At 35.3% G+C, this 19,735-nt stretch overlaps 1 protein-coding gene across 18 annotated transcripts in view; it reads left to right on the forward strand.

Moving 5' to 3' along the window:
* QKI (QKI, KH domain containing RNA binding) overlaps positions 1-13,371 on the forward strand; it is a 151,418-nt gene extending 138,047 nt beyond the window's left edge. For 5 of the 18 annotated variants that reach the window (XM_030499737.1, XM_030499725.1, XM_030499727.1 and 2 more), the window contains 4 exons: positions 61-148; positions 2,439-2,735; positions 5,358-5,432; positions 10,113-13,371. In XM_030499737.1, coding sequence (XP_030355597.1) covers positions 61-148; positions 2,439-2,735; positions 5,358-5,432; positions 10,113-10,129 — 477 coding nt within the window. In that variant the 3' untranslated portion in view covers positions 10,130-13,371. Of the gene's footprint in view, positions 1-60; positions 149-2,438; positions 2,736-4,589; positions 9,562-10,112 lie in introns of those variants that run through there. The other 13 variants (XM_030499739.1, XM_030499733.1, XM_030499735.1 and 10 more) reach the window with 7 other exon arrangements.
* The last annotated feature ends 6,364 nt before the right edge of the window (positions 13,372-19,735 follow it).

The following is a 19,735-nucleotide window of genomic DNA, read 5'->3' on the forward strand; positions in this document are numbered from 1 at the left end:
TAGATCTTGTGCACTAGTGAATTAATAAGCCTGACTTTCTTCCTGTCTCTTCACATGCAGGCAGAAGGAGAAGACAGCCTTAAAAAGATGCAGCTGATGGAGCTTGCAATTCTGAATGGCACCTACAGAGATGCCAACATCAAATCACGTAAGCACGTCATAAGCTTCAAGGGTCAATGCTATAGTAATATTTGCAGGTTTTGATTCCTAAAGCTACTTTTTGGCAAATGTACAGTAGCAGCTGTGTTGGAGAATAGAAGGCAGTGAAAACCCAACAAAACAGTAGGCAGCTGTTGCAAAGGATCTTCTAGAGATAAGTTGCATCAGTTTGGGGTTTTTTGTTTAGTCCATCATCCCCCGTTTCTTTCAACAGTATGTCTCGGTTGAAATATTTACAAATATATAGTTAAAAAAACTCAACCCGTAAGCCAGATTTTTCTATTTTACAGTAATTTTTTTCTTAAATGCATATAAAGGACAATAGACTCCTTTTCAATATTACCTTTAAAGATGTAATTTGAAAATGTTACAGATGTCCAGGATACTGTGAATACATTTTTCTGTATTATATTCCTTCCTTTCATCTTGCTTGCATGTGTCCCCCCAACGTTACGTTTTTCCGACAATTCATCAACTGATTTCACAGCTGAGTTCACAGGGATCAGTGATGTAATGAGCCATTTTTACAATTTCTTCCATTACATTTGTGTGAAAATGCTTTTGCAAATGCATGTATGCACAGGTTTACACTTGAAAATTAATTACATACACCTACTAATGAGAGCGTATACCTATTATGTGTGATACAAACTATTTTCTCTAGTTGAAAATCTAATTTCTCCTCCTGAAAATGTAGTTGCTGATACTGCTCCAAAGTAAATTTTTGCTGTAGCTGTGATACAGATGTCAAATATAAGTACAGTTAAATTAGTCTTTTCACTAAGGGCCTACTGATATTTGCAAATTTGTTTCTCCACACAGTCACCATTTCAGTGTTGAATATGTTTAAAGATTGGAATGCAGTTAGGTCAATTTGAGACTGCTTACACCAGTGTAATTATTCAGATTTGAAAAGAGACATAAGCAAGGGCTTTTACCACTACAATGGTAGTGGTAAATCTTTCAGCCCTAATGAACACTGCAATATTTAAAGCTAGATGAGTCTTAACTGTATTTTAGTCTCTAAATTATAGCAAATTTATGAGTCAAATAGTTTTGGATTAGCTGAAATTAATGCAAACTGTTGCATAGAAACCTTTGTATTAATTGGAGCAATTTCTTTGTCTGATGTATTCCCACTGGTCTGTTTGTATCAGTGTAAGTGGGAAGATTGAGATTTTTTTTAATTTTTTTTTTTTACTAGAGATTTCCACACTAATATTCACCTTTTCTGATAATACAGTTTCACTGTTTGTGTTCTGATTTTACTGAAAACTTGAAGATATAGAAGCGATAGTGGTTTATTTCCATTTAAGAAAGAAAGTGAAAATGTTTGAGGGTGTTTTTGTTTTGTTTAATTATACATTCAGTCTGAGCACTTTTGTTTAAAAAATGAAAATAATTAAAAACCCACAACAGTCTCAAATCTGAAAAACTTCCACCACATTTCTCTTTTCAGACCACCTGTAAGTTAATGGAATCAATGTAGATCAACAGTAGTGCACAGAAATCTATAAATGATAACCCTTTAAGATTGGCTGTTAGCAGCTGATGTGTTAGTGTTTAAGAAGTGCATCTTGTGTGTCAACAGGCTTCGAATAACATGTAATGAAATGTGCTAGCACAGTTTAAAAAACAAAACCAAAGAACCCAACACCTATTTTGTTCTCATACAAAGCAAGTATTTTATTTGGGGGAATTTGATATGGAAATCAGTTATTTTTGAGTTTGTTTTTTCATGCTAGAATAGGAGAGGAGATGCATTGTGTTTCTAGGTCATCTTTAATTTCATTGATCCTGGAAACTGGAATTGTGTATGTGTTTAAATACACTTTTAAGACATATAAGAACTGTAGATTCATATGGCAGCTCTGCATAACTGAGTATCTGTGGACTCTATAGTGGCACTAAATTTTGTACTCTGATTATGACAGTATTTTCCTCGTATCTCCTGCATGCATCTCAGTCTCATGCAGTCTTGATAGCATAAATGAAGAAATGTGGTCTAAATGGAGCTTTTGTGCTGTGTAACCTGTTTGAGAAATCTACCTCACTGTTTTACAATGGCTTTTTTATTTTGCATGTTCATACTTAATCACACTGGAAAATGGAAAGCTGTTTGCATTTGAATGGTGTGCTTTGGCACTGTGTGATCAGCGCATGTACTAATGATTTCCTTTTATTTTTCTTCTTTCCTACTTTTCCCCTTTTTTCCCATTCTTTCCACGTTTTGTACTGCTATCTCCATACTTTCCTCTGAATTTCTTTGCTTACTGTAGCAGCCCTTGCCTTTTCTCTTGCAGCAACAGCCCAGGCTCCAAGGATTATTACTGGGCCTGCGCCTGTTCTCCCACCAGCTGCCCTGCGTACTCCTACGCCAGCTGGCCCTACCATAATGCCTTTGATCAGACAAATACAAACCGCTGTCATGCCAAACGGAACTCCTCATCCCACCGCTGCAATAGTTCCACCCGGACCTGAAGCTGGTTTAATTTACACACCATACGAATACCCCTACACGCTGGCACCAGCTACATCAATCCTTGAGTATCCTATTGAACCTAGTGGTGTATTAGGTAAGATCTTTGTATGCGGATGACTGGAGAATAAATTGCTTATGCTTTTATGATATTTGCAAGGTAGAGGTTATGGGGCTCAAAGAAAAAGATTTGAAGCAACAATCTTATTTCAGGTGTATGAAAACTACGTAGGAAAACTGCTCACATGGTGTAACGCAAAACATGTTTAAAATGTTTAAGTGTGTGTGTTTAGTATATTAATAAGGCTACTGAAAAGAAAATGTTTGTATGACACTAGGTAGTGGATACGTAGGCAAGGAAAAAAACCCAAACCTAAACAGAAGTTGACATCTGTTATATGTCATTTGGGCTCCTGTAAATAGATTTGTTTGTGCTCTCTTTAACATAAATTAATGTCCAGTAATCTTTGGATGAGAGAACTTCCTGTTTTCCTATACCTTTTCAGTAGCAAAGCTGGAGAGAATGGAAAGGTCTTTTTTCAGTTTGTAACCAGAAAATAATTTCAGTGAATGAATACAAAGCAAACTAAGTTCTGATCAAAGCTGATACAATTAGCAATTTTATTGATGGCTTTTTTAATATACATTGGGTTGAAATGTCCATCATTCCTAACATTTCAGGCAATTCACTTGCTGCGTGAAGGCAAGAATGATAAAGCAGCCATCGCAGTGCAGTTAACTGGTCAATACAAAACAAGCAGTTCCAACAGTTTCTTTCTTCCCTACCCTCTACGCAATCTAAATAATCTTTTCCATTTGTTCTGAATTGCGTATGACCTTGGTGCTGCATAATACTGATTTTATAGGACTTTGATCTTAGCTTGTTCAGTGGCAGTTATTGATTTACACAAATTCTAAACATCTCTAACGAACGCTAGACAGTAATGTTCAAAGTCAGTATTTTGTTGAAAGTATCGAAAAAATCATTGTTTCACTTATGCGACAAATACTTGTTGAGTTATCTGTATATGTGCATGTTCCCACGTTATATTTTGTATAGTAAAAGAGATGTATTTCAGACTTCTGCCTTTCAGGATTAGTGAATCAATAATAAAAATTATAATATTTTAAAATATTAGTAGGACAAAATATAAATATAATAGGATAGAAGTATGCAGTAGGTCTGTCGTTAAGCAGCTTATAGTTGTCAGCTACCCCATAGCCAAAATTCAGTGAGCATATGATAACGTCATCATTTATTTATTTCCCACAAACATGTAAATAACCTCCCGAGCTCCTCCACCCCCAGTCTGCAAGTCCACTTGTGATATGTCCTGAGATAAAGTCACAGTTACAGGGTTCATAACAGTAGCTGTTGGTTGCTGGTTAATGGCAAACTCCTCTCCTGAATTCAGTTAATAGCAAGTAAAGAAATACATTATTCCATAGTAATAATGGAATATGATGCAGGGAGCTTTGATTTCTCACAAAATTTTCTATAAAGAGAGAGAAGGGAAGATTACTCCAAAAATGGCATCTGAAACCATTGCATTCTTTTTGGGCTTAGCTGTGAGAGCACAGGTGTATTGGCCAAAGCAGATCTCGCCAAATAATCTTATTTAAAAAAGAAAAAGGCGAAGAGGGAGTGGGGGGGAGACCACACTCCCACTTAAGTTAGCACTAAATCAATAGCTCTTCATACATCTGCTCTATTATTTGAGCAATTATATAGAGTTAACTGAATTAAATTAGTTTTTGTTGAGTTTTATTTTATAATATGCTCATTCTCATTATTAATATAGTATATTTTGTCCATTTTTGTGGTGGACCTTAACAAAATTATTTCTAAAATGGCATAGAAATGCATCCCTATTAGTATTTTGGGGATATTGGTGTTGGGATCAAATTTTAGTTGGTGACTAACTTTCAATTCCCTTCCTTTTATCTTCAGGTATGGCTTTCCCAACGAAAGGCTAAGAATTCAAGAACGGTCTTAACTGATCCTTCATCAGATCTGAATTTTAACAAATGCTTAGTTTCAGCAGCCTTGAAAAAAGCTTGGCCTAGCAGTCAGTGACTTACTTGCACTTTTTTGCACATAGATTTAAAATAAAATAGTGCTATTAATTTGGATTAGCTCCTATTATTACAGAGTAGCTGTAATTTATGAGTGTATAGTAGTATACTGACTGCTAAGTGTTCTATATAGTGTTTGCTTTACTAATCACCTAATTCATTGCAGTTCATACTTATTGACTTAAAGTTTAAAATCACAATCTGTAGGCTTGAAGAATTGCTTTAAAACTTTTTTGTGGTAGAACTGGAAGTGATCTTAAGGTTAGCAGATAATTGTCAGTATTAAAAGATGGCATTATTTAAAATAGTCCTGCTGCAAGAAAGGCACTTCAGTGAATATGTGACTAGTAAAGCTTAAATGTGCTTGGGTCTAATAGATTTCATGAAATACTGTAATTTTGGGATTGTAAATGAATGGATTAAACAGGTTAAGGCCAGGATGTTTAAAATAAATGCAATATTAATCTGCACAGATAAACTTCTTTTTAAGATTAAGATTTGAAACTACTGTGCCTTAACTTGTTGCTTTTCTTAAAATGAACTTTTGTAGTTAATGATCATTTAAATCCATTTTGATAAACCTGCTGTTAATGTTTTCTTTGAATGTTTTCTAACTTTGTCTTGGTAATTGCAATTTAACTAGGTGCGGTGGCTACTAAAGTTCGAAGGCACGATATGCGTGTCCATCCTTACCAAAGGATTGTGACCGCAGACCGAGGTTAGTTTAGTTCTGCAGTTCTTGTTTGTAAGAAGTGCTTTGAGTGTACATGAGATTTGCAACACCACAGCTGGTTAACCAAATATCTGGTTTCACCCATTCATTATTTTTCCCCAAAATCTGAACAGTTAGTATTTTAAAGCTTTGGGAATGCTTGTGGTTTTAAAAACATTTTATAAACTTCGCTTTCCCAGCTCAATTAAATATATAAGCTTTGTGATACGTTTAATATAAATTATGTAACTGATTCCCTTTTAAAAACTATTTAAAGATCCATCTGTATCAGGAAACACTATGAATTCAGTGCTACAGTAATTAATTTGGCTGTGTTTCCCCCTTCTTCCCCCAATTTGCTCTTTTAATTGGTGTGGAAATATCAGATTGGTGTTGCAAAATAAAATGAATGGATGGTTGCTTAATGAGAAAGAAGTAAAGGAATAAATGCCTCCTGTCTGTGTCTGGAGAAATCTGAAGATTTAGATTCCTTTTTTTCCAATAAACTTTTGAGCCACTGTACTGTATATTATGAGGAGGATGCATGTTCTCAGATACCTGACTGAATTCAGAAAGGTAAGGGCTGTGAAGATAATACTTCAAAAGTTGTTTGAGTTTGAATTACTAAGGGTGGGGGAAGGGAGCGTGTTTTGGTTTTTTTGCCAAAATCTATTTCTTGGTATTTGCCTTTTGCTGCTAAAATGTGTAACCTGAAGGAGAAGCAACTTTTGAAGTCCTGTTGGTGAGATGACATCCAATATTTGGGCATCTCTCTTTAACCCTTGAATGGAAAGTAAATCTTCATTTTTCTCCTGTTCCTCAAGCGTAATGCCTTTGGACCCCTGAATGAAGTATTTAAGCTTATTGAGAAAAGTGATATTTTCGGTTTATTGACATTGGTTAGGAAGCAGTGTGTGGGATGAATTCTTGTCCCATCCCTGCTGCTGACTCACTGTGGGTTTCAGCAAGTCGTTTAATCTCTCTGTGTATGTTTTCCCATCTGTGAAATAAGGATAATAATACTTCCCTACCTCACAGGGGTGTTGTGGGGGTTCTTGTTTTGTACAGGGCTTTGAGGATGCAAAGCGTTACGTGCCAAGTATTATTATTCTGCTCTCATCAAAATCAGTCTTGTGCAGGCTTCCATGATATTGTAATACCCAAAAGCCAAATCCAGGTGACAGATCTGACATCTCCTGACATTGACTACACTTCACTTCTCACAACCTTCCATAAAGTAACTACAAGAAACAGTACAGATTTCAGGCGATACAATAAGAAGGGCCCTCATGGATAGTTGCTATATTTATGCATATGATCTTATGCTTTACAGAAAGTATAAAGCTGAGAACAAGACACTACTCAAGTTTTCTAGAAGACTGCTTCTTCTTTTATATCACTGCACACTATTTACAGCCTGTTGGCTTTTTCTCATTTTTTGAGAACTCTTCAATGGGCAACAGGGTATAATCAGAATAAGGTCATAGCCCATGTTTACCAAAAGAAAAAAGGGGGAGTGGGGGGGGGTGGATTAAATAGAAAAAAAGATTAAAACCTATCTCTGTCAAGAGTAATGGATAGTAGGGATTTGGTTATCTTTGAAAGCTTGACCAGATGTTGCAAAAATCAGTTTTTGCAAATGGTCTTTTATGATCTGCACTGGTAGTTTCAGGTGACAAGTGTAACTACCTTTGTGTATAGATATTTGTGTGAGACAACTAGTAAGTATACAGATAAAGCATGGAGAGAGGTGGGGGGAATACCAGTTTGTAGTTTAAGTTCATCTTTGTAGTGTTTACTCAACATAGATTTTAAATATTTTGCGAAGAGCCTAAATGTTTCATCTGGGTCACTTATAAGTAATCGAAAACAATTACTGGTATCAGTTCACCTTTTAAAATACAGCCAATTTCTGATGATACAATGTTCATCTCTAGCAATATTGGAAGCTCACTGTCTTAAGCAGATAAATAAATACACATGGCTTATCTCCTGTTGAAGAAGTCATGCATACTTCTCTTTTAGCATGAAAACCATGCTGGTATTTCAGGAGAATGTTATTTTGAAGTCTTATCTAAATAATCCCAGTGTGTAATAAGAAATTTAAGAAATGAATTTGGAATCGTAGATTTCACTGCACAGATTTAAGTTTCACGATGATTTTGAAGAGAACTTTGTTCAGCAATGATACAGTTTCTTTTAATGTGCTGAAATTATGTTGTAGAATTAAAATACTATCAGTATTTACCATATCCACCTATTTGGTAGTGCTGTCACCAATATACTTCTATAGCTGTAGCCATGAAAAACAATGTCAGCAAACCGAAATACTTTTTTTTTTTTCTTTCTTTCTTCAATGTGGAAACTTTTTTTTATATAGTTTAAATGTCACTAAATCTATATTCACATTCATTGGGTCTAAAGTTGGTTTTGTTTTTTTTTTTTTAATTCTAAATCCACTTTCAGATGACTTTGTAGTACTACTGCATTCACTTTTTAAGTAGGTTTTATTCTTTGCATAGGGTTGTTTGTTGTTTTTTTTTTTTAGAGATAAGCACTGCATTTAAAGCAAGAATCCCCAAATGTGTAAATGTTTTATTCTTACAACTAAGCATTTAGAATTGGTGAAGGGTTGAAAAATATAGCTCATTTTAACTCAGAATAAACCCCCAGTTTATAAATAATACAAAATTGAATTTGATGCATATAACAGAGAGACTGACTGATTTAATTGTAATAAACTGTAAATGGTGTTGCACAGTTGACAAACCTGTGTGTACTGTAGAAGGCCAGAGACTTGGCAGAGGATGTATCACAGGTGTACTGGTATTTTTAAAAGGTAGCTTGCTTTGATTATAAACTCCACAAGAAATATTAATGCTGAGAATTTTCTTAAATGTTTTATCCAAACCAACTTTCACATAATTTATATATAAATCTTAATACCATTTAATCAAAATTGTAATCAGTATCAAAATGCTTTAAGAGTCTGTTTCTAGTATACCTGTAAAGTGGTGAGATTGTACCACGTAAGATATTTATTTTTATTTTTGCTTATTTTTGAAAGAGCCGTTTTAATTTAAAGAAATCCCATTTAGCATGATTCTGAAAAAATTCAGGGAGCATGTGGTCTCATTTATGTTACAGGAGTAATTTTTTGTAGTGTTATGAACTGTATCCTAAATGATAGGCCATTTTTATTATGTGAAAGTAAATTAGCCCACAAGAAAGATTGCTAAATCAATGCTATCTGTGAATATATTACACCTACTGGACTTCATTTTATGTAATGGCACAAATCTGACTTTGCACTGAATACCTTTCTCACTTTCATCTCCTCTGCCTTAGTCAAAATGGCAACAGTACAAAAACTTTTATCAACCTCAGAATTTATTTTAGCTATAATTAAGCTGTTGAATTAGTATTAAAAAAAAAAAAAAAAAAAAAATCATACTACTGTTAAGTGGACCAAGTTTGGTGAAGGAGAATGTGAGAGAAAGATTAAAGAAGGAACAGCTCCAGAACATTTGGAATGATAACTTTCCACTTGAGAACTTTTTTATGTTTTACTGTAATTTGTTTGTGGTTTTGGGTTTTGTTTTTTGTTTTGTTTCAGTTTGTTTGGTTGGGTTTTTTTTTCCTTTTTTCTTTTTTTTTCCTTTTTTTTTTTTTTTCCAAGAGAAAATAGTATTTACAGGTGGCTTCTTTTAAAATATAAAAATATAAAGCAGGAATGTATATGAAATGTCAGATTTTATTGTATTTGCAGAGTATTAGCTTTGAAAATGAATAAAGAGAGCTGTTTGTAGTTTTAAAATGCCTTATTAGTACCAATTAGATATTTTCTCTATTTTTTGATGTACTTAGAGCTTTTTAAGTATAGACTTTAAAATGGCAGGACTTTTACAGTGTTTACATGCAAGTGCATTTTATAAGTGTCCTATATGTGTAAAATAGTATTTTGAACGGGAAGATGCTGGCTAAAGTAGCAGGCCGAGCGTTTTCCTGGTTCCCACGATGATGCCTACGTTGCTAGACTACAGTTTAGTATTGCTTTGTATCATGAGGCCAAGAAATTCCATGTTGTTTGTAAATAGAATAAATGAAAGGCAATAAAAAATTTATTGAACAAAAACCCTTTGTTTGGCCCATAGTTTGTTGATCCAAATTGTTTCTCTAAGTCCAGAATTCCTTAGATGACTCCATTCTTTTAACAACCAGTTATTAATAATCACATCCATCATTAATAGTTGCTTTAATGCTTGCACCTGGGGAGGTACTAATGCTTAATAGCAGTCAGATACTGATGCTGTGCACTGACTGTTGTTCCAGAAATCTTCTACCCAGTTCCAAAACTGTTCATCGTTTTTTGTTTTCCAATTTCCTTCATCGACTGCTACTAACCATTAGTCGATAGTTGTATTTTATCTCTATTTCTCCTGTTAACCGGTTTTGTGGGAGCGGGCTTCTCCTTCACGTGTCCAAATCATGATGGAGGGCTGTCATGATTTTATTGCATTCTGTAGATGGTGTCGATCAGTATGTCAGAATTAAACATGCTTGGTTTTTTATTAGTTGTGATTAGTTTTCATGTTGTCATTAAGCCGTCACTAGCTGGAACTAATCTCTTCTCTATCTTTTCTTTCTTTTTTTTGTTTTATTTTTTTTTTGTTTCTAACCACCCAGCCGCCACCGGCAACTAACCTATGACCTTCTGACCTCTGAACTCTTCACCCAATGATGACCTGACCATGCCTGCCTGCTGATCAGTTAACTGGTAAACGCCTTTGCTTGCCTGTCTTCAGTGCAGCGAGCTGGGGCACTTGTCCGTTCGTCTTACCATCTAACAAAACAGACAAAGAAATTGTTGTCCTCCAACTCCGCTTTTTGTTGTTCTCCTGTTTGGGTGAAAGTGGTTCTAGAACCTGCACTGAATAGTAGTAAAGCAATAAGGTCCAACTCATCCCTCCGCACTGATCATCCTCTAGTGTCCTGCCCCAAGCGAACGGTAAGGAGGCCTCGCACGAGATGGAGACAGATGTCCCTTAACTACCCGATGACAGAGGCAGTTACTGTGAGAGACTTCTAGGAATATTTTTCTTCTCAGAAAAAAAAGAAAAAAAAAAAAAAAGAAAAAAAAAAGAAAAACTAAAACAAGGAAGTCAAAGCTCTCTCTGAATGTACTGTGTGATGATGCATCATGCATGAACCTTTGGTCAGGGATGTCATTGGGGAAGGGATTCCAAAAAGTATTCAAAATTTGATACGCTGTTTAGTCACTACCGGTGCCCTCAAAGGGCAGATGTTGCAGCCTTTTTTCTATTGCCTGCCAAATTGGACATTTTAAAGGAAAGTGTGCCATGAAATGCAGATGATGACTTTTTAGAGCTACGTTAATGCAGAGAACAAAACAGCAACACTGTTAAAGCAAAATCTGCGTTAAATTACTTTAACCATATTTTAATCTCCTTGGAAGATTACATGAGAACAAGGTACATGCATTATGTGTCACATTACTGGGCAAACTGTTCAAATATTTTTTTTAAAACCTCCCTGTATAGAAAAAATTTCATTAAGGATGTAAAAGCCATGCTTGCCTATTTGCTGTATACATGTAATGAAATTGTAGATAAAGTGTAGTGCATTGAAACAAAATGAACAAAAAAGTAGATACTTTTACTATACAAGGGTGCTGGTGCAGAAAAAAAATATATTTTTTGAAATGTAGCATTTTATACTTTCAAGTGTTATAAAAAAAAGAAAAAAAGAACAAAGAAACCCTTTATTTCATTAAATGATTTTTTCTGGTGGTTGTCAAGAAACAAAAGACCAAAAGAGCCTTTTAGTCTTTCTTTTTTATTTTTTAAGTATTGGAATAAGTCTAAAGAAAAGGAAGTGCCTTATTTTCTTCATGGTCATTTAGTCAAATGTCTTGTATAATCAGCTTCTCCCTCAGACAAGTTACTGCATGCCACTCAGTCGCCCAGTATGTGAAAGAAGCTGTGAGGGAAGACAGATGATGAGTTGACCATATTAATTACCTGATTTTTGCCATACTAGTGTGATGTGACTTTGCCAAAATCTCATTACATAAAATATTTGTTAAGGTTTCGCCAAACCAGCCCATTGGTATTTCAACCACTCTACTTTTTAAATCATAGCAAATGCCATACTTGTGCAATGTAAACCAAAGGGTTCTGTGATACAGACTGTCTCGTACTAAATGAGACTATTAGCTGACAAAAGTTTGTAGAGCTGGAAGTATGTCATTTTTTTCAGGGATGGAGACGAGTATTTTTGCTTTTGGTTGGAATAAATATACATCAAATATAGTAGGCTTTGGCATCACCCAGAAAACTGATGTTCTGTGGGTAATGAAATCGAAAGTGCTTAAGCTAGTTTTCAGTGATAGTCTGAGCATGTCCCTGGTTTTCGCAAGCAGCTCCTGCAGTGGCAAGCAGCATGCAAGTTATTTATTTTTCAGTTCTTCCTTGACTATTGTTAGATTTGCCCGCTGGCTTTTCTTCATAAGATAAGCAGGAGAAAGACATCAGTTAATTGTTTGAAGTCCAGCTGTACTTTATTTTTAACCCTTATTTCCACGAGGTTCATATAGCTGGGCAATTGCAAGAGCTGAAGCTGTTGAACGCACAGTATTTAATTCTGACAACATTAAGTATTACTTTGTGTGGGGCTCAGTACTAAACTTGGCAAATATCAGGTGATAACTTTATTCCCCTCTTGTCAACTTATTCTCCTCCTGCAAATCTTCACAGCTTCCAAATGAAAGGTCAATAGTAAGCTAAGAGGGCTTACATTTTTAAGCACCTGCATGGTGACCTCATCTAACATCTTGTCTCACCTGGAAATAATTATCAGTTTATTTACTATGCAATAGACATTCATCCTTCGTATTCAGCTAGCTTTTTGTTTATTGTGCCACCGGCTTTGTCTTCCTGTTACACATACAGTTGTGTTGATCTTATTTACAGTATATGCTGTGCCATTTTGATTTTATTTTGGTTGGTTGGTTGAATAAACTTGCGACACTCAAACATTTGAAGAGAGATTTGCTAAAACAATACCAGTATTTGATCCAGTTTCATCTCAACTATGATAAAACCTGGACATTTTAGATGTTTATCAAAGGTCTTTTACTGGGGCAGAGGGGAAGTGTATGAAATAGATGTGTGACATGTGAAAGTAATGTTTGCTCTGAACAAACTTCTGAAAATTTAGTTGACAAAATTTTGGATCAACTTAAAAAAAAAAAAAGCATGACTTTTGAAATCTCTGAATGCCTTGGTTCTCAGTATTATCATTCTTTAATGACTTTTTCTTTATTAAAATAAGTAGTTTTAAGACTTCTTTCTGACAGTATTATGTAATTTTTTTAGAGTGGGTAGATGGGAGTGTCGCTTGTATGTAACCGTACAGATGACATGTATTTGTCTATTCTTTATTATCTTAGTAGTTTCATGCAATGTATGTACCATAACCAACCTATTGCCTATGAGAAACATGTAAGATAATGTATTTACAGCCATTGTTACAAGTTTATAATGTATTTTTCTATCTTGTTTTATATGTATGTTATATAACATTCAAAAGAATTTTTTTCCTGATTGAGAAAAAAGGATACAAAATGCAAAACCCACAATTTTGATAACTGAAAAATTGCCAATTGTTTTGCAGTACTTTATTATATTGGGAGTGTTGTCTTTCTTGGGCTTTTAGTTAGCTACTGGATGAATACATTAGACATATTTGGGTTTTAGTTGGGTTTTTACATAGCTTGCATTTAAATTCTTTGGTTCTTTGCTGTTTCTATTAACCCATAGCATTATTTTAATAAATGTTATAATACCAACCTACTAACTCTGGACTATGTCTGTTTATTAACCATTACATGTTTAATTAAAATAAACAAATAAAGACGGAAGAATGTAAAGTCTTGAGTTACTGGACTAACCCTGAAGAACGTGACCACAGATAACACAACGTGACTTGTTTTTATGTTGTTTGTCAGCTGACATTCTGCACACTACTATTAAGTTGGCTTTGGTCATTCTGGCCTTTTACCTTGGGGAATAGGTGCCAGTAGAAATGGGAACAAAGTAGCATTTTTTGAGGCATTCTTCTTGTAGAGTCTTGCCACTTGCCTTTCAGCATCTGCATTACTAATTCCACACTTTCTTTTTCTCTCTCTAAAATAATTACTGTCGGCTCACAGCAAAAGAGCAAAGATGCCTGTGTACTGGTAAATCGTGACGGTGTACAGAAACCAGTTTGATTCTTTGTTGAACCATTCAGAGGTTGCAGTTAATCTCATAGTAATTTGTGATTTATTGGCTTTGGCACCTGGTTCACTCTTGCATCATGTGACATTTCTAAGCACAAAATACTTCTAGATAGAACTACTGTACTACTGAAATACGGGGGTTTTCCTTGCCGAAAGTGCCTTATTTTCTTCCTGCCACGCTGTTTTGAACTTTTTGTGGTACTTGTGCTATAGTCTATCAGTATTGCCTAGCTCAGGGTAGTACATTTTCTGTAAGGCAAAGGTCAAACTGGATCATTTCCTAATGACTGCAGAAAGTACAATAATACATCTTCCACTATGTTACCAAGTGATAGCCATTTCAGATTCCAGGGCTGTCTTTATGTGATCTTTATCCCTGTGGATGACTGTAGCAACATGAATGCAGGGAATTGAAATGGAGAAAATGCTGTTTTGAATGTACATCTATGCAAATATTTTTACAGAAACATTTCTCTCATAAAGCTGCTGCTGCCTGAGGCTCCTTTGCATATCCCCAGGTGGTTTTCCCAGATTTGTAATCTTAACTGGGCAGTGATTGCAGCTAATGTCGAGGGAGATCCTCGATGTAGATAACTCTTCAGATATCAACAGCTTTTTTGTGAAAGGCCAGTTTTCTCCTGTAGATAGTAAGAATTCAGATGAGTCGTCTTTGCATCTGTTCAAATACCTTCTTTAATTTATAATGTTTGAAACTATGTATCTTGAAATCCATGTGATATAAAATTTTAATTTTAAAAAGTTCTCACAGTATTGGTAGTAATTAAAATAGAATGCATATTTGTAGAGAAAAATAGTCTAGCTCTGATGAAGATGTTAGTTTTCTAATGGCACGTAGCTCTTTTACAAAAATCTATAGGTACAGCTGAAATAATAATGCATTTAGAATAGTTGTACAGAAATCTTCATTAATTTAACGGTTCATGAATACATTGCTATCCTAAAAGTCAGCCACAGGGAGATGATAAAATTAGACAGTTAGTACAGATAACATCAGGATCTTTTGGTTGTATAATGGCACAAGTGTCCTTTCAGAGTAAAAAATTTATATTCCTAAAGAATTTTATCAGAGGCACACACTTAAACTTGGTGAAGTGCTCTCTCCAGTACAGGTGAAAATACTCAGATGGGACAAAAGATTAGTATTTTATGTTTAAGAATACTTCTGTTCCCAGAACTACTGCTTTTCTGTAATATTTTTATTGTTTTGTGTTTTTATTAGATATGAACTACTGTCATACTTTGTCCACAGTGCATTTTCATCTCATTCTTCATTATATGCGGTAGTGAAGGTTGCTGTAAGTTTTGAAATACTGATAAGCTGAAGGACAGCAAAAAAGGAAAACTCTAAAATCAAAATTTTATACTAGTTATTGTTGTCCACCAGATGTATTTCTCAGTTTACCTAAGTGCCTGTCGGAAAATTTAACTGTTCTATACTTTGTCTGCTTATAGTAAAGAAACAAGTTATTTTTAGAGCTGAATTTAAGGATGACTTCAGTATTGCTGCATCACTGAAGCCAGGTTGTCCTATATTATTATTCTGGGGTTAAATTGTCCTAACATGTGAAAGATCATACATTCAAGTCAGTTGGAGAGTTGCTGTTTGATCCAATGAAGTGGGATTTATCTTAAGGTAAATCTATTTATTTTTTTTCCCCCAGTAGGTCACAATATAAACAAAAACATCCTAGAGCCTTTCAAACTAAAATCTGAGCAATGCTGTTCACGTCTTAAAAGTGAGCTGTTGTACCAAAGTACAGCAAATTTGGCTTCTCCAAGAGTTTGCTGGGTGTTTTTTTGTGCTATCAATCCAGAATATATTTTATAAAGAGTCTTCAGGGACATCTTCAGAATGTTTTTAATGTATACTGACAATATTGATACTTTATTTGAACAGACCTTTAAAAAGTACATCCCAAATCCACACGTAATGAATGGCTTATTCCTAAATTTTACTGTTTGAGGGGGACCACTAAAAAGCTTTCTGCCCTGAAAATGCAGGGAAACATGGAAGTGTGTTGCCATCCATGAAGAAATTACTTTAACTTGGGAGAAACAAAAGTATATGAAACCTAATTTTTTGTGTCTGGGTAAAAATAGCAGCCGTCATAAATGGCACATTGTACAGAATGGAATCTGAGTAACACATTCCTAGGTTTGAACGTACGTAATTGTTTTTGGAATTTCTATTATGTTTTTAATATATTTGATCTATTTTTCTAAAACACTATTAATGGAATACTGTCCGAATAACTCATGAACCGTAACATTAACACATGGTAATCAATGTTGAATCAAACTGGTTAACAAAAGTACAGTGCTCTTCCTTCTATGTGCCTGCGCACTAATTGCAGGTGGTATGGTTCTGTGTAGGATATGGGTGTTGGGCACAGCAGGTCGCGGTGCTAATTTCTTGGTGCCAGCAGTTCAGATGTCCGTCTTTGACAGCAGACTAACTGGGAGGAATCTGACTCCCAAGGCAAAGATTAGCTGAGATCTTAGAAGAATTAACGGAGAAAACAGCCAACATCAAAACAACATATATACATATATGCTTTGACTTGTATTATGGCAGTTTGTGTGAAACATTTAAGGTTTTGTTTGTGCAAAATAATGTATTCTGAGGGGGGGAAACAAACATGGACATTGCCAAAACACATGTAAATAAAACACCATTTATGACTGTACATTATGTGCAATAAAGTAACTGGAAAAAGTGCATGTACTTTATCCTCAAAAGCAAACTGACAGCTCTCAAAGCTGTAGCTATAGTTTTATTTTCTGAAAAGTTAAATTTTATTCTGTATCTAAACAGCAGAATAAAGAATGTACATTTTTCACACTTCAATTTTCATTGATGCTTTTAGCAGTGTTACAAAGGATGTTAATTGTCGAAGAGGCTTAAATTTTCATGGTCATCTGATTACCAGGGTATTTTTTGCGTAACAGTTTCTTATTGCATATGCTGTTGTTGTCTGTAACTGTAAATGAGGCAAGTATGCATTACATACTGGAAACATGCAAATCACATTTTGAATATAGATTTGTGGATGCACCGATTCTATCAACTTCTTCAGGACGACCAAGTGATTTTGATGATGATGTGCTTCTCTAAGCATCACTGTTACAATTGTATAGAGCAAATAAGGAAGAGGAGTACTACTTTGTAGTAAAGCTAGCATACTTGTTGGGGTGGGGGGTTCCGGTTACTATAGAAAATTATAACAAATCTGCCACCCTTATGAATCGAGACACACTCTGGAGAAGAAATAGATTATGGTGTTTTAACAATTTCAGTCATATTTATGTGATGATAGTTTAAGACAATTTCTTAATTGTCTTAAAGAATACCAAGGTATTCTTTGCTAAACAGTCCTTCTACTTTACACTGTTCAAATGAAAAATGGTTTGCTTCAGATGTAAGTGTACAGTAGATAAGATGAAATTGTGGCATCTTCAGAAGTCTGGTAGAATAGGGAAGAGGAAGCTAAATACCAACATTTAGGCACACATCCTCTCCTGTGCTCCTCCAGGAAGGAAATAAAATTTGCATACTTAACATTAAAAGATAGCTTCCACGATGAGTCTCAAGCCAAGTGGTGACATACAGTCGTGCCTGAGCTAGCTTTAATCTCAGTAGTTCACAGAATGTAGAGATGCTATTCAGCATGTGCCACTTGAGGAGGTAAAGCAGCCCTCAACACTGTTATAGTTACTCTGGATGGCAACGCAAGCATGCCTGTGCATTGCAGTCCTGGCTTGAAGCGTGGGCATGTTTTCTGTGCTCTCTGGCTGTGCAAACCCCCTCCTTCATCCATCTGCATCCCTAGAAAACAGAATTGTAATTCCTTATCTCTTGCACTAAGTCAGTAATAACTGTTTATAATCCTGTTCATGCTAGGAATTGCATTTATTGGTCTACAAAATAAACTTAGAAGTGGAATCTAATGACTGGAAAATTTCTGTCGATAGACTTTGCTACTGTTCTACCAACGCTTTCTGTGTAAGTGGAGGATGGCCTAACATTATGAGATGTCTCCTGAATGTTTTTACTACAGTTACTGTAGTTCCCTTGAGGAAATACAAACTTAACCATTATCTGTGTTAAAATAATGAGAAGCATTCATACCAAAGAGTGCAAAACTCAGTGTCTGAAATGACTGTCTTTGACATTCAGGTCTACCAACATAGAAAGAGACATTATCCAATTGTTTTTCTGAGTGTCCCTATTGAGTTCTCAAATGGTTAAAAATAGTAAGCTAACAGTTCCTGTTGAGTTGAACTCTTCTAAAAACTATCAATCCCAAGTAATTAGTAACTCCCCAAACTACACATTTTAAAGTCTTTGTCACAAAATAGCATAGCATCTATTTGCCTTTTGTAATCTCTGTTACTGCATTTTCAAAGTGTTTTCATTTTCAGCAACAAATGAGGTTGACTACTTTGAATAGTAAATTGGATAAACTCAGTGGTGAGGTTCAAGGAAAAAAACAACAAATAATGGCACACCCCTCAACAATGCATCATTTCAGCAGCTCATCAGTTTAATGAAGGTGCTTTCTCTAAATCTTGGATACTTGTAAACCCCTCATGAAGACAAGAGGCTAAGTAGAGAAGTTACTTTCATTAGTGGGAACTTTTCAGAATGAATTCTGTGGATTTTCAGTTCACTGAGGGTGGCCTTTCTGAAACAGGTGGTACTTCCACTGCCTGAAGCTGGGAAGACCCCAGGTCTTCCTGCCACAGCTCAGTAATTCAGTAAGCAATAGTCCCAGTGTTACTTCTGGCCTGCTTTCATAGTCTTAAATAACAAAAATGAAACCCCATCTTTTATATCCAGATCTTTTTAATATCATGAAAAAATGGATCAGTCTCTACCTTGCAGGGCAATGTTTTACAGGGATATTTTTAAATTGAAATTACTACAGTAAAAAGGCAGGTTGAATGAATGAGAGTATTATGGGAAGCATGTTAATATATGGTAAAGATACCAGGATCACTATTTTGGAATCTTACTAGATTACATGCATTAGAAATGCACAGGGTAATAATAGTGTAATATTTATCTTGTTAGTTGCACCTTTTCAACTGTGGTTTCCAGGCAGGGTGGTTTTCATGGTACCTCGTACAGTTCAGAGGAAGTAAAATGACAAGATACTGCAAATCACATATATGCCTTTACATGGAGCGCAACCTTTTTCAAAGGAAGGTTTTTAGGTCTTGGCTTCAGATTTTAGGTAATACATTGTAAAATTGTGATGCAGGGATCATAGTTTATTTGTTATCCTACCTGCTAATTACCAAAAGTTTAAACATCTGTTACGAATTCTGAGATTATTGCATGTTAATTGCATGGCAAAATCCATGCCTTATTTTTAACATGGGTGCAATCTGGAGATCCTCACATGTATGCTACTCAAGTACATCTCTGGATCATTCATAGAGGGTGGATCCAGCACTGCAGAGCAGGGCACAAGGCCATCACTTGCGTGCTTTTGTGTGACTTTTCCCATATAACCTTAATGATGAGAAAATTTTGATTTTTTTTTCCCTGAAAGGCAATGAATGAAGCAGATCTTCAGCTTTGTTTCTGAGGGAAAGTAGGAAATGTTTACCTATCTACCTGCACTGAAAGAAGATAAAGAACAACAATAATGCCAGAGCTTTGAATCTTGACCTGGATAGGTGAATAGAATTACTTTGGACTTTATATGAGCCAGGAGGAAGACTAACTTAAACAAGAGCAGTACTGTCAAGAAGCCTGTGCTATGCTGACAAGAAGTTCATCAGAGTCTGTAGGCTGGAATTTTAAGTGAAGAAAAATGCTCTCTGTCCTTGAAGAGCTGGTTTGCCATATCTCCCTGTTATCTTAAGCAAACTTGTTAATTTCTGTGTTGGAAATATTTGCCTTCTTCAGCCTAATTTTAATTTCATGTTCTGTTCTTCTAAGGTTCTGCCGTGCCCCCTTCTGCACTGTCTTAAATTT

Source organism: Strigops habroptila, chromosome 10 (assembly GCF_004027225.2).
Source record: "Strigops habroptila isolate Jane chromosome 10, bStrHab1.2.pri, whole genome shotgun sequence".
NCBI classification, from domain to species: Eukaryota; Metazoa; Chordata; class Aves; order Psittaciformes; family Psittacidae; genus Strigops; species Strigops habroptila.